The sequence below is a fragment of the Pongo pygmaeus genome, chromosome 10 (assembly GCF_028885625.2).
Source record: "Pongo pygmaeus isolate AG05252 chromosome 10, NHGRI_mPonPyg2-v2.0_pri, whole genome shotgun sequence".
In the NCBI taxonomy this organism is placed as follows: domain Eukaryota; kingdom Metazoa; phylum Chordata; class Mammalia; order Primates; family Hominidae; genus Pongo; species Pongo pygmaeus.
Genome location: NC_072383.2, coordinates 45,433,268 through 45,449,136, shown reverse-complemented (window position 1 = coordinate 45,449,136; position 15,869 = coordinate 45,433,268). Strand labels below are relative to the sequence as shown.

General features: G+C 48.8%; 1 protein-coding gene across 2 annotated transcripts in view; it reads left to right on the top strand.

Moving 5' to 3' along the window:
• Positions 1-15,869, top strand: part of VDR (vitamin D receptor) — a 63,002-nt gene that overhangs the window by 27,029 nt on the left and 20,104 nt on the right. For both annotated transcript variants that reach the window (XM_054443072.2, XM_054443071.2), the window contains exon 4: positions 12,384-12,514. In XM_054443072.2, coding sequence (XP_054299047.1) covers positions 12,384-12,514 — 131 coding nt within the window. The remainder of the gene's footprint in view (positions 1-12,383; positions 12,515-15,869) is intronic.

The window sequence follows — 15,869 nt, the reverse complement described above, 5'->3', positions numbered from 1 at the left end:
GCCTTGGGGGCACAGTGAATTCAAGTCCAGGCGCTTGTGTGGGACTCTTACTCAAGGACTTGGGGGCTCTCTGTCAACACAAGCTCCTGATTCACCTGCCCTCTGCCTCAGGAATCAGCAGGCCCAGAGTTTCATGGCCTTGAGCAATTGCTGGGCAGCGGGGTTTCTGTGGGTGCTAATTGCCTGTTTGGCCTGGCACTGGCTGTCCGCTTGGCTTCCCGGCAGCCTACTCCCCAGCTCGGGGAACCAGACAAGCAGCATCGCTGGCTCTAAGTCGTGTTGCTGCATTTGCTAATCCTTGGGCCTGAGGTCCACACATCCTGCAGGGTGGGCCTTCTAGAGCCCCAGTTGTGTGTCCCCTGGGACTTGGGGGGCTGCCTTGAGTGCTAATGAGAGGGGAATCTAACGCACACCTCAGATCCTGCTTACTACCATGAAACCCATCAGAAAGGCGTGGTCTGGGATGCTGGCCATGGCAATAATTTATGGGATGTCTTTGCTCGAATGGATGTCTTTGACATCTCTAGGTTTTAGTTAACTCAACTAATGGCATGCATGTATTGATATCCACCCCCTCTGCTACATAGTGTTAATCTAAGGATTAATGAGATGACATGTAAAAAAGTGCTTTGAAAAACAGTTTTTCAGTCTGATGAAAAAAAGCTGAGATTTTTGACCCTGATGGGCCACTACTGCTGCCCTTCATGGAACCATGCTCTCATAAAATAAACAAAAGCCTTGCAGCCAGCCAGTCAGCTACTTTCCTCGTGCGTGTGTGCGTGTGTGTGTGTTTGTGTGATTTTTTTGTAGTGATGGGGCCTCCTTATGTTGCCCAGGCTAGTCTCAAACTCCTGGGCTCAAGCGATCCTTCCATCTTGGCCTCCCAAATTTCTAGGATTATAGGCATGAGCCATCATGTCTGGCCTTGTGTTTCTTTCACTCATTCCGTCACCAGACTTGAATCCACATTTATAATCTGGCATTGGGCTAGGAGCTGTCAATATGGAGATTCTCACCAAAGGTCATATCTTGTCAGTCTGCAACCAAAACATTTGGTTATGGAGTCTCTACCCCCAAATCCACTCTCTCCTCCTAGGCCTTCTCCCCCCTGAGATCCAGCTCTGGGAAATGAGAATCTTAGGTGGCAGCTGGTTGGGTGGTGACATATTGGAGGCCAGTTCCTCACTGGAGTGGCTCTGACTGCTATGCATCTGTGGTTGCTGCCCTTGGACACACCACTAGGCTGGGAATCCTCAGGACAGGAGCATGTGAGTCATCTGGGTGGAGGGAGGACAGGTCCTGTCACGCCCCAGGCTGAGTGTGGAAGATGGCAGAATGAACAAGGATGATATGTTTGTAATCTGTGTCACTGCAGACTGACAGAGTGGCTGTGTTGCTTGTGGGCACATGATGCCACCTTAACCCACTCTTAGTCCACCTTGACAAGAGCCCTTAGAGTCTGTTGCTGGCTGTTGGTCACAACCACTGCCTGCAATGCCTGGCACTATTGGCTGCAGGCTGGTTTTGTCTTGTTACCCTGTCCTCAGTCTACCTTACTTAGATCTTTACTGTCCCTGTCTTGATGACTAAGCCAGGCTGCTACATTCTAAAGAGCCAACATGTCTGTCATTTGCTTGAGGATGTGGATGAAAGAGAATGAGTGGGGTTATCTATGGATTGTTCAAGAGTAATGTTCAGAAACTTGAGGGAAGGTCACTGAAGCTGTCAAGAAAGACAGCTGCAAGGTTCTGAATTTTGTTTGGTATGTACATAAACAAACACACATGTGCATACACACACACACACACACAGACAGTCAATCTTCATTATTCATGGATTCTGTATTTGCAAATCTGCCCACTTGCTAAAATTTACCAAAATCAATACTTGCAGCCCCTTTGTGGTCATTTGTGAACATGTGCAGAGCAGTGAAAAATTCGCATGGCTTGGCACCTATCTTCCCAGCCAGGGTCTTCACAATCTATTTAGTGCTATGTTTTTTGCCTTTTTTTGATTTTTGTTGGTGACTTTGCTGTTTAAAACAGTTCCCAAGCGTAGTGCAGCACTGCTGTCTGGTGTTCCTAAGTGCAATGCCATGATGTGCCTCACAGGGAAACTATGTGTGTTAGACAAGCTTCCTGCAGACAACAGTGCTGCTGGCTGTTTGTTCAATGTTAATAACTCAACAATATCTATTGAATAAGATATCTTTAAACAGAAAACTCACAAAAGACAAGGTTATGTGTTCATCAGTTGATGAAAATTTTGTGACCAGAAACCTTACCCTGTATTTCCCCCGGGAACAATGTTTCAATATTCACTGATCCAGTGTCCACAGTGACTATAGATCATAACTACTGTGAATAATGAGAATCAGCTATACATACATCATTTCTCCTCTTCTTCCACCCCTGATGCCTGCTTCTCCTTCTTTGCTTCATCCAAATTTTATCTGGAAGTTTTCCATTTTGGTCTGGTCCAGATAGTTGCTTGAGAACCCTGTGGTCACTTATATCTGTTTGTGAAACTCTGATCCTAGGAAGCAAGGACAATGTCAGTGGTCTGTACTTTCTCTGTGGTGGGCGCTGCATCCTTGCATCCTCGGGAACACAGAGATGACAGGAACCAAGTCCTTGCTCTCAAGGAGCTTGCTTGACCATTTCCTGATAGTTATTGATAAACAGCATTGCTTGAATATTGGGTCACTAGCTGTTTTCCAAGCCCTGGAAACCAGTAATCCAATCCCATTTGACCATTTAGTATTTGGTTTGGCTTCTACGATAGTTAACTAAACTGCTCTAGGAGCTACTTGTTATCATCAAAATGAGTCTAAGACTCATAATCTAGCTGAAGTGTGATGATGGTTAGAAGGTTAGGGAGGGATCACAGTTCTATTGATCTATGATTGGGCATTAGAGGCCATTGCTGGTCAATTCCTCCTGCAAGCTATTTCATGTTGCTTGTGCTTCCTGTTATTCTGGAATACAGGGACATCCTCATAGAAAGATGATATCTCCAGTGTGAATATAAGGTTGGCACAGGCAGGCTTGTAGATGGCCAGACACCTCTTGGCTATATGTTAACAACTAAAGCATAAGTAAGAGCCAGAGGAGGAAAAACATTTGGAATAGGTCTACTCCAAATGATATATATAGTGGATGATCCATATATGTATATGCATGTGGATGAATATGGTCATGGATGGCTTCGTCCAGGGTCTGATATAAAGGGAAAGGTGTAATGGACAGAGAAGAAAATCAGAGGAACCCCTTTGATGAAGAGAATGAAGGTGGATGGTGAGGTTTAAGAGCTGATCCTGGAAGGCAAGATGAGAAACAGGTCATCATTTGCCTGCTTATCTTGTCTTCTTCCTCCCTGTTGGGATGCTTTAATAAGGACGCTGTGCAGCTGTGTGCTACAAGCTACGAGCTAACAAAGACAGTGCAGAGAAGTGTGTTTTCGCTTCCTAGCTCCAAGGTTCTTGAGGACTTTGTTAATTATGGGTCATGCGGAGTGCAGGGGGCAAAAGGTAGGCTGGCGAGGATCCAGGAAGATGAGGAATGTTCTGGCATTCAGGAAGGTCACCCCACTGATATCTGTAGCTTTTCTAGCAACCTGATGTGAAAGGAAGCAGAGAAATAGGGCAGATGTCCAGGAATTTAAAACCTAAACTGCTTAAAGGAGAGAAAATAGAGAAAAAAGGGAGGAACAGTCACACGGGGTATTCTATGGGCACAAGTAAATGAGTGACCAAGAAGTCAGTGCTGCTGGAGAGACTTTGTCCAGGTCCACTTTGGCAGCTGACCTCCATTCACAGATATTCAAGGATGTGAATGAAAGAGAATGAGTGGGGTTATCTGTGGATGGTCCAAGAGTAATGTCCAGAAGCTTGGGTAGAGGAGGCCAAAATATTTGGAGAGGGAAGGTCACTGAAGCTATCAAGAAAGACAGCTGCAAGGACAGGATTTTACATTACCTTTTTGTCATTCTTTTATTTCTTTTGAAATTCAGCACTCTAATCAGGGCTCATTTGCATGACTTTGCACTCAGCACACACTTGAGATCTTCCCTGTGCTTGGGTTATACAGGGCCAGTGGAGAGCATGGTCGGATGTGACCCCACACTTCCAAAGCATCCTTCTAGAGACTGCCTGAATCCCTAGAGGGATTTGTCCTAGAGGAGTCCTTCAAACAGCCTCTGCTTCACGCTCCTGGACTTTGGGAAAGCATGTTTTTGACTGCTGCTCTAGCTTGGATTGAGAGATGGTACATTCCTGATGAGGACTATAGTATATATGAAGATCAGTGGATTAGTGCATATTCACACTGCTATAAAGAACTACCCAAGACGGAGTAATTTATAAAGAAAACAGGTTTAATTGACTCCTGGTTCTGCATGGATGGGGAGGCCTCAAAAACTTACAATCATGGCGGAAGGTAAAGGGGAAGCAAGGCCTGTCTTACATGGCAGCAAGAGAGACAGAGAGCAAGTGAAGGGAGAAGGGCCACACTTTAAAAACATCAGATCTTGTGAGAACTCACTCAGTATCACAAGAACAGCAAGGGGGAAATCTGTCCCCATGATCCAATCATGTCCCACCAGGCCCCTCCTTCGACACATGGGGATTACAGTTCGAGATGGGATTTGGGTGGGGACACAGAGCCAAACCATATCAATCAGATTCCTTGGAGTCAAACAGTTCTTGATTCTAATTCCAGCTTTCACACTTGCTAGCTGTGACTTAAAGCAGGTTATTTAACTTTCCCATGCCTTTTTGTGTCACTTGTAAAACAGGGATAATACCTACCCAAAGGTTGTCGAGAGCATTGGAGATAGTATGTAAAATACTGACCTAGAAAGCTTCCAATGGTGATAGCTAGTATCATTATCCCTTTTAGTGTCTTAGTTTTGAGGACAGATGATCCTTTCTTCCTTTTCTCTACCATGGAACTTGGAAAGTATAACTATGTGATGTGTTGGCAGTGGTCTCTGAAAAGAGGTTCCTAAACGGAAGGAGCTAAATGTCAGGTATGAAGAGGGAAGGGCTGGGCCAGGGGCTCTGAGAGAGCTTCATGTCAGTCAAAGGCTGGGTAGAACTGGCTGGTGCTCAACAGAACTGGACAGTGGTTGCTGTAACTAGCACAGGGGCTGTGGCTCTAGACATCAGGAGCTACAGCTTATAAAACAGCAATATGGTTTCAAACTCTGCTGCCTGCAGGCTCCCATGCTAGGCACCCAGAGAGCAGGCCTAAGACATGGTGTCTGCTTCCAGGGTCTCAAATTCTTAATGAGATGGTTAAAATCTACTTTAAAATCTACTTTTACCCACTCTCAGCACTCCCTCCCACTGCCTCTTTCTGCTAGTTTCTCTTCTTTCCCTTTATTTAGGGTTTCCTTTGTCCAGGTCCTGTTCCCTTTTCCTTTATTTAGTCCTTACAACCCTCTCTGAAATGTTGCTCCCATTTTACAGATGTGGAAACTAAAGCATGGGAGGGTTAAGTAACTTGCCCAAGGTTGTGCTTTAAGATTTAAACTCAAACATATCGATCTAACCAAAGACTGCATTTCATTTTTAATGTTTAGGCAGTTGTAGTGGGTAGTGGATTTTTTAAATGTAACGTCATAATATGGCTTTTTAAAAAGCCAGCAGTTTAAGAGGATATGTAAATGAAAAGTAAATCACCTATTCAACCCAATTCTTAGTTCCCTACCTCCTCCTGGAAGCTGTCACTGTTGCCAGCTCATCGTGTTCGCTTCCAGATTCTTTATGTAAAAGTGCATATGTGTGTGTGTGTATGTGTGTGCACACACATCACCATTCTGCATCTTGGTTTTATCTGCTAAAGAACACTTCTTCAAGCTCATTCCCATTTCAGCATTCTTCCTCGTTCTTTTTCATAGTCACGGAGTACCATATGGAGGTTCTATGAGATAAGAAACCAGTGCCTGGCTGGGCGCGGTGGCTCATGGCTGTAATCCCAGCACTTTGGGAGGCCGAGGTGGGTGGATCACTTGAGGTCAGGAGTTCGAGACCAGTCTGGCCAACATGGTGAAACCCCATCTCTATTAAAAATACAAAAAATTGGCCAGGCGTGGTGGCACATGCCTGTAATTCCAGCTACTCAGGAGGCGGAAGCAAAAGAATTGATTGAACCTGGGAGGCAGAGGTTGCAGTGAGCCCAGATCGTGCTGCTGCACTCCAGCGTAGGTGACAGAGTGAAATTCCGTCAAAAAAAAAAAAAAAGAAGAGAGAAAAGAAGGAAAGAAAGACAGAAGGAAAGAAAGAAAGAAAGAGAAACCAGTCCTCTGTCATGGGCATTTAGGTTCAGTCTTTGGCTTCTCCAGACAGATCTGCAGTAACCACCATTGGGCCCATGGACAGATCTACCCACAGGATAAATACCTGGAAGTGGCTTTACTGCGTTAAAATGTCTGTGTGTTTAACATGCTTCACATTGCCAATTGCCCTCCAAAAAAAAAAAGTCTGTGCTCTTTTCTACAGTGCTAACCATCCTTTAATGTTTTTTTAAACCCACCTGAGGAGAACCCCCTGATGCTGCCTCTCACATACATGTAGGCCCCTACATCATTTGATGTAGGTCTTTTTATTCCTTTAGATTTACTGGGGTATAATTGACAGACATGGTCTGTATTTCAGGTGCACAACTCAATGTTCTGCTATACATATACGTTGTGAAATGATCGCCATAATCAAACTAGTAAGCATTCCCAGCATCTCACATAGCTCTTTCAGATCAGGAGCTCTCGCTAGTTCCTGTATCCTGAGCAGGCGCTGGAATCTCTGTGACACTCAGTGCAGTGGAGATGGAGCCCAGAGGGGATGGTTGACCCTACGCCTGAGTTATGCAACGTGCGTCTCTGCTGGCAGAGGCCACCCACTGGAGAAAGGCCCAACTGTACCAGGCCTGAGGCCCTGGCCCCAGGCTCTTGATGCTTTTGTGAGGTTTTTGTCTCTTTCTGTTTTGATAAACTGGTCTCTGGCATGAGAATCGGTCAATGTCCTCTCTCACCCCTGGCTTTCTAGAAACTGCATCTATATTTAGCTTGGTTGCCCCACCCCTACCCCCCTTCCTGAGCTGGGGTATAAATGCCAACCAACCAGAGGATGATAGGGTCCAAGCTCAGAGAGCAGCTGAGGCAATGGGCTCTCATGGAAACCTGAAGCCCTTGTTTCTCAAATCCAAACCAGCTCACAGGCAATTAGTATTGGGAGGAAGGCAGCGTAGGGTGTGGACCTTCAGGACAAAGCACAGAGCCAGGGCTGCGCAGTCTGGCTGCCCTGACTCCTCGTGGGCAGAGAGTAAATGACAGCCACACATGTGGAAGTGCCCTTGGAAGGCAGGAGAACAGGGAAGAACAGGACCTCTGAGCCAAGAGGATCTGTGGCCCAGCAAACAGATATGTTGGGCCAGACACACCTGAAAGGCCAGCTCTGGGATCTGAGTTCCAGGGAGCCTCTGGGTCTGGCAGTTGGAGCTGGCGAGCAAGCTTTCTGTACCCTGAACACTGACCCCACGCTCCAGAGCGTAATGGTGTTCTCTTCCTTTTCAGTGTTCTCGGGCTTCACATGACAACTCTTAAGCAGAAGCAAGGGCACCAAACTTTTTTTTTTATCCCCAGTACTTTCTCTTTTATTTTTTATTTCTAGAGACAGGATCTCACTTTGTCACCCACACTGAAGTGCAGTGGCGCAATCTTGGTTCACTGCAGCCTTGACCTCACCAGCTCAAGCGATCCTTCCACCTTAGCCTCCCAGGTAGCTGAGACCACAGGCTCATGCCACCATGCCTGGCTAATTTTTTTTTTATCTTTTGTAGATACAGGGTTTCACCATGTTGGCCAGGTTGGTCTCAAACTCCTGAGCCTCAGCTATCTGCCCACCTCAGCCTCCCAAAGTGCTGGGCTTACAGGCATGCTCAGGCCACTGCATCCAGTCCCAGTACTTTCTCTTAATTCAGCTCTGCACTATTTTCTCTTCCTATTCCTTTTTTTTTTTTTTTGAGACGGAGTCTCGCTCTGTCCCCCAGGCTGAAGTGCAGTGGCACGATCTCAGCTCACTGCAAGCTCCGCCTCCCAGGTTCACGCCATTCTCCTGCCTCAGCCTCCCGAGTAGCTGGGACTACAGGCGCCCGCCAACACCCCTGGCTAATTTTTTGTATTTTTAGTAGAGACGGGGTTTCACCTTGTTAGCCACAATGGTCTCGATCTTCTGACCTCGCGATCTGCCTATCTCGGCCTCCCAAAGTGTTGGGATTACAGGCGTGAGCTACCGCGCCTGGCCTTCTCTTCCTATTCCTAGCCTCATTCCTGTTGTCAGGCAAAGTGGGGCTGAGTGGCAATCTCCAACCCTCCTGTGTATAGACATCTGAGATGGAGCTTCATATTTAAAGTGACATGAGAAAGATGAGAGAAAGATGGCGAAGCAGTGGAATCTCTTTTCAGGCAACCCTGCAGCTGGGGGGGCTGCCCCCAAGTGAGGGTCAAAGGCAGGCTCCCTGGAGCCTGGGGAAGGACAGACGGGGCCTCTGAGAGGCCCTGGGGCCTCAAGAAGCTCTCAGCCCTGGGCCCGGTCTGGTGAGAGGCTTTGACTCACATCACCGTAGGTGGTGGCTGGGCTAGGCTGATGATGTGCTGTCTTCTTGGTGCCCATGGCCTTGCAGGCTTAACAGGAAGAGCTCTGAGCCAGACAAGACAGCCAGTGGGAGGACAGAGCAGCCCCTCAGCAACCAGAGCGAAATGCCCGGTTGTTGAAAAAAAAAAAAAAAAGGAAATGAGAGTTTCTTCTGAAATAGAAACTTCTGGTCCTTGAGTAAGTTTAGAGAATTACGGGCATTCTGAGGCCTGAGCATTTGTGGTGACGGATGAAGCCTCAAGAACCACAAGGTTGGTGGGAGGGACACCAATCTCATGTCCTGGAATATACAGATGTGCCCTGTGGGGATGATTGTGTCTTGTTTCTGGGGAACCCTAACAGTTCCCAAGGTGCTTCCATATTCTCTTGTCCCTCCAGAAAATGACAGTAAACAAATAGAGGTGAAAGGCAAAAGGCTTTTTGTTTCCACGAAGATGGAAAAAAGCCTGGCATATAGCTTCTCTCTTGTTAGCTACTGCAGGGTTAGGACTGGGCCTGAGGCATGCCAGACTTGGAGCTAAGGAGCCCCTGATAGCCTGGTGCTGCTCCACCTCCTGACAACCCTGGCTCTGCGGTAGGCCCCTTGGGTGATGAGGGTTGTCACAGCAGGGTACCAGAGCTAAGGCCCAAAACCAACAGCAGCTGCTTCCTTGACTGTTGGGTCATTCTTGGCATTGAGCCACCTGGGGCTGTTTGGGGCGTCAACTTCACTGAGCACTTTAAGTTTCTGTGGTTGAAAACAATCCAGGAAGCTAAAGGCTAAGCCTTAGATCCCTAAGACTTCCAGACCTAGGAGCCTGCACTTCTTGCTGAATATCCTCACCCGTAAGTTTCTTAACCTCAGTGGTCCCACGTATAAAGAGAGGGAGTTACACTGACGGTCTCTTGGGCCCTCTGTGGATCTAAGAGTCTGGGCCTGCCTGGGACTGCCAGCAGAGCCCTACTCTGGTCTCTTCTCTATCCCAGGGTCCGAGTCAGTGTGGTCCCCAGCTGTCCATTTGCTAGAGCAAGCTTGTCAATTGATGAGTGCGAGTGCCCTCAACCCTGTGTATGTTCTAGTGAATGTGAACAGTGAGTCATGTTTTACCAAGAATCCTAACTAATGCCTGGCCCCTGAGCAGATGATGTCAGTAGCTCATCTCCAGGAAGGAAATGGTTGGGGCTGGGCTTCGGCTTGGAAGGCTTGGGCATCTTCACACTCAGCATTTCCTTGGAAGATGCTGCTGCTCATGCAGATGGTGATTCCACCACCATCTTTCCCCATCTAACTATGTCAGAAAAGTGGAACCTACTCCTGCTGGGGCTGGGAGGAGGACAGGACTCTCAGGACATGGATGATGAAAAGCCTCTAGGGAGGTGCCTCAGGGAGATGTCCTTTATGCAGCCTCCCAAAGTCCACGTGGTGTGGCTGGCAGTGGGAGAGAATGTTCGAATTAGGAAAATGAGCCCTTAAACGTGCACACTTGTGCACACACACACACAACTTACATAGGCTACAAGGGTGCCACTTTTCCTTTTTTGTTTTTTTTTTCTTTTTTTCTTTTTTTTTTTTTTTTTTTGAGACAGAGTCTCGTTCTGTTGCCTAGGCTGGAATGCAGTGGCACAATCTCGGCTCAGTGAAACCGCCGTCTCCCAAGTTCAAGCGATTCTCCTGCCTCAGCCTCCTGAGTAGCGGGGACTATAGGCATGTGCCACCGTGCCCGGCTAATTTTTGTATTTTTAGAAGACATGGGGTTTCATTATGTTGGTCAGGCTGGTCTCGAACTCCTGACCTCGTGATCCATCCACCTCAGCCTCCCAAAGTGCTGGGATTACAGGCCTGAGCCACCATGCCTAGCCTCAAGGGTGCCACCTTTCTAGCTAAGAACACTTCAGTAGTTTTCTGGGGTTTTTTTGTTTTGTTTTGTTTTGTTTTTTGAGACAGGGTCTTGCTCTGTTGCCCAGGCTGGAGTGCAGTGGCATGATCTTGGCCTACTGCAACCTCCACCTCCTGGGTTCAAGTGACTCTCCTGCCTCAGGCCCCAGCCCCCGAGTAGCTGGGACTACAGGCATGCACCATCATGGCCAACTAACTTTTGTATTTTTAGTAGAGATGGAGTTTTGGCATGTTGGCCAGGCTGGTCTCAAACTCCTTACCTCAGATGATCCGCCCACCTCAGCCTCTCAAAGTGCTAGGATTACAGGCATGAGCCACCGTGCCCAGCTCTAGTTTTCTGTTCCTACAGAGCTCCTGCTTCCTCTTCCTTTCAAAAAACCCAAGGCCAGGCCTCAGGATTTCCACCTGCTTGTCTGGCCCCTTCTCTTTCTGGGCAGGTTCTCGGATGTCTAGAGCTATGGTTTGGGCCTTTTCTCCGTTCCATGTACACATCTATCCCCGGAACAGGAGCTATTCCAGTCACAGGTCTCTAGACTCTAGAAGACTTCATGCTGAGACTAGCATCCTTATTTCTCATAGTGGCTCATTAAATGTTATTATGCTGGCTACTCTGTAGATTTCAATATTTAAAAAGGTTTTTTTTGGCCGGGCGCAGTGGCTCACACCTGTAATCCCAGCACTTTGGGAGGCCGAGGCAGGCGGATCACGAGGTCAGGAGATCGAGACCACAGTGAAACCCCGTCTCTACTGAAAATACAAAAAATTAGCCGGGCGCGGTGGTGGGCGCCTGTAGTCCCAGCTACTCGGGAGGCTGAGGCAGGAGAATGGCGTGAACCCAGGAGGTGGAGCTTGCAGTGAGCTGAGATCGCACCACTGCACTCCAGCCTGGGCGACAGAGTGAGACTCCATCTCAAAAAAAAAAAAAGGGGGTTTTTTTCTAGGGAAATGTACTTGTGTTATTTCCTGTGTAATTTTTTTAAATGGGAAGGGGAACAGAGTACTGTAAAAGTAAGTATAAGGGCCGGGTGTGGTGGCTCACGCCTGTAATCCCAGCACTTTGGGAGGCCGAGGCAGGCGGATCATGAGGTCAGGAGATCGAGACCATCCTGGCTAACACGGTGAAACCCCATCTCTACTAAAAATACAAAAAAAAATTAGCCGGGCATGGTGGCGGGCGCCTGTAGTCCCAGCTACTCTGGAGGCTGAGGCAGGAGAATGGTGTGAACCCAGGAGGTGGTGCTTGCAGTGAGCTGAGTGAGCCACTGCACTCCAGCCTGGGTGACAAAGCGAAACTCCGTCTCAAAAAAAAAAAAAAAAAAGAGTCGGGGTGCAGTGGCTCACACCTGTAATCCCAGCACTGTGGGAGGCCTAGGAGAGAGGATTGCTTCAGCCCAGGAGTTCCAGATTAGCCTGGGCAACATAGTAAGACCCCATCTTTACAAAAAATCAAAAAATTAGCCGGGGTGGTGGTATGCACCTGTAGTCCCAGCTACACCGGAGGCTGAAGCAGGAGGATTACTTGAACCCAGGAGGTCCAGCCTGCAGTGAGCTGAGATCATGCCACTGCATTCCAGCCTGGGCTACAAAGCAACACCCCGTCCCCCGCAAAAAAACAAAAATTAAAAGAGAAAAGGTAAGTACAAGCCATGATTGGAGCTGGGCAGGCAATGAAAGGAGAAGTAGGAATCGTTTGGTGCCCAGCCTAGAGGTGAGAGTGACTGGCAGCTGGGGTGGGCCCCATGTCCTTTGTTGGAGAAATAGAGACCAGGGGGCCCAGAAGACAGGTCTCCGTGGTCACAGGGCGAGGAGCCAGAAGTTCAGTGACCCAGGGCAGGGTGTGTGCTCTCTTGGCAGGCGAAGCATGAAGCGGAAGGCACTATTCACCTGCCCCTTCAACGGGGACTGCCGCATCACCAAGGACAACCGGCGCCACTGCCAGGCCTGCCGGCTCAAACGCTGTGTGGACATCGGCATGATGAAGGAGTGTGAGTGTCCAGGGGCTGGGCAGGGTTTGGGCCTGAAGTGGAGTCAGGGAAAGGCCTTGGCCACTCTCCTGCAAGTTTGGGCAGAGGGTCTGCCTGCCCTTCCTCTGTAGTTGCCAGCATCTGGGGCCAGGGCCTCAGTGGGACCAGCAGCTGGTGACAGGGCAGCTGGAAGTCCAGGGTCAGATGCACTCAGCGGCCCTGTGCACCTCTCGAGGATCTGTGTGTTGGTGTCAGAGGCCCTGGAAGGGTCCCTCCAGAGTGGGGCCTGAGAGGAAGGAGAGGCAGGACACTGCCTTCAAGGGTCCCTTCTACTCCTGGGTCAGGGTCTTCCTCCAGGACATCATTCTTTTTTCACAGCTCCCTGTTACCTGGACCTAGAGGGAAGAATGAGGTTCAAGGACCCCCAGGTTCTATGGACTTGGGAAGAGAGGGCTGCTGTGGGTTGGAAAGGGCAGGAGTGATGGGGAGAATTAGTATTCAGAGCATAGTTGGCATCCACGTTCTGTCCCACCCCAGCCTCCCAGCCTCTCTGGCACCTTGAGCAGATCTGAGGGCTTGTGCCAGGGAAAGACCAGGAGGAAAGAGCCTGCCAGGGGAAGCGCTGGGTTCTAGGACGACCCTCTGAATCCAGATGGAGAAAGAGGAGTGATTCTATAGGACTTCCTGTCCCTCTCTGGGGTTGGAGAAGACCAACATGGCATATTTACACGGATATTTTGACCCACCACTGAAAACAACACTTGAACTTTGCATTGGAGCTCTAGGACAGTTATTTGGTAACTAGAATAGCCACTGAATTCAGCAGATGCTGGGAGGGGACAGCCTGGCCCTCTCTGGGTTGGAGCAAGGCCAGCTGGGCATGGGTGCTCTCTGCACACTCATTCCTTTTTCTCCTTCTCTTGCTCACTCCTGTCTGCCATCTGCATCCAGACCCCCACCCGACCCTAGGACAGAACCCAGGCCCTTCTAGCTGTGGGTCTGAGGAGTCGGAGTCGGAGTCGGGGTGGGGATGTTCCTCAGATGCAGACCCTCCTGGCTATGGGACCGTTTGGAGTGGTGGGGGATGGGGAGAGGTCAGGTAACAGGAAGATGTGTCAGGGACAGAGAAAAAGTCACAGAACAGGGCTTAGAGGATAGCAAATTTCTCCGTTAATGGGAAAAAAAAATTCTCTGTAGTTGGGACACAGAGGCAGAGCTGAGGCCCTGACCCTGGGCCTCCTCTTTGGGCCTTGACCTAGGCTTCTCTTCTGTGGGTCACGACTCCTCCCTCCTCATCTGACGGCTCCCCAGCCAACACTGGCAGCCCTGAAAGGTGTTTCCAGGGCTGTGGTTTCTCCGCACCACCACAGAGTGCAGGCCTGGGCACGCTGATTGCTCCTACCCTAGTCCCTGCCACGCCCTGGCTCCTGTGTTTATCCTGGAGAGAATAAGAAGTGGAGGCTGGAGGCCCGGGTGCCTTAAGGGGCTTCACACACATTCTCAGTGGGCCCTGCTCAGGGTGAGGCGTTAGGGTGGGCACCAACAAGGTGTGCTCAGCATAGTCCCATCTCCGCAGAGAAGACAGTCTCTGCAAAGCAGGGAACCCGGTTTCTAAAGCTGCAGCTAACCAAGACTGGCATGAGGTTCCACTGCTGTGGTTTGTAAGGCACTGCCACAGGAGTTCCCCTCAGGGCCAAGCTCACTGATGCCCAAGAGGCCCCTCTTCTACCTCAGGAGGAAGAGGATGTCCTACAAAGAACTTCTGAGACTCAGAGAGGTAAAGACCTCAGGACTGGGGTCAGAAAGCAAGTTGGTGGCCAAGCTGGGACTAGAATCAGACTTCATGTCCCCTCCTACCTGCCTCCTGGTCCCCATAAACAATGCTGCATCCATGGTGAAGAGCAGCACCAGCCTGGGGTAAATCAGGGGGCCCTGCCCAGGAGCACTCTACCACATGGTGGGAACCCAGCAGCCCAGAAGCGATGTCCACCCCATCCCTAAATCAGCACTATGCCTCAGCCACCCCCACCCCAGCCTAATTCTCTCCTGTGGAGTCCTGTGTCCCCATCCTGCTGTATGCCCAAGGCAGCTTCTCGCCACACCACCTCCTCATCCCAGTGCAGGGAGCAGTACTCAGTTCTAGATGGGTTGGTGGAGTGGGGATCTAGTTAAAATAGAAACGTCCTGATGCTATTTACTTTCCCTAAGGGAAGATCGTCCAGGAAGAGACATTCCCAGCCTCAGGTTAGTCCAGCTTCAGGAGGCCTCACCAGTGTGAAGTTCCCCGGCCTCAGAACCCTGGGAGAGCTGCACATTTCTTATCTGAGCTGAGTTTTGTCCCCAAGGCATAGCATCCCAGAGACAATTGAGTGTCTCAATATTTGTAAAATCACAGGAAGAAAGCTAAAAGCCCAGGCTCCTGCTGTCCAAGCAGGGAGGTGGGCCTTCCATAGAAGAGGCACAGGAAGGGAAAGGATGAGGACAGAAACCCTGTGTATTGACCAACTACTGTGTGTCAGATAGCACGTCAAGCACAAGCGTTTTCTTCTGAAATTCTCACAACACTCCCTAAATATGTAAATACTTTTATTTTTTCAATAGCTGAGGAAGCTCAAAGGAATTAAAATATCATGGCTCTGAGCTAATAAGATGATAGTATCAGCATTCATTCTAATCTAGGTCTGCCTGCTTCCAAAGGTCAGGCTTGTGGGCCACACCCGAGGCAGCCTCTCGTGGCCCCAGTGGGCCGGAGCTCACTCCATTGTGCATTTCCAGGCACTTTCACATGCTCTAAGAGATGGACTGAAGAGAGCTTGGTCCCACCAAAGACTCATATTCTCTCTTTTCCATTCTTAGTTGACTTTATACCCTGGGAACCCAAGAAATTTTATAACTGAGTTCTTGCTTTTTGCTTATACTATACCTGTCCTGCACAGAACCACACATTGTGGTAACTTGCTTGATGTTTTTACAGATGTATGTCTTTTCTCCCTGGTGTTAGCAAAGTACCTGGCACATAGTAGGTGCTCAATAAATGTGTGGAATCAATGAATATTAGCTCCTCATTATGCTTCTTTCTCTCTGTATATCTTCCACAGGTCTATAGATCAGTAAGATTCTCCCAAACCTGGTTATGTCTATGCCGTTCATTTGGAAACATTTTATGTCCTCTTCCTGTGGTTGTTCTTAGCCCATCCTTGGCATCTTGAAATGTTTTCAAATTGTTTATGTTGCAGATCTTGGCTTCGTTAGGGAGAGAACATGTCTTGCATGGGAATAACTTGCGCAAAATTATTTCACACTCAGCAAGGAGCTTAAAAGGAAGTCAAAAAAAGCTTCTGAGCAGCCATATAGGTTTTATAAAGTCCACATGCCA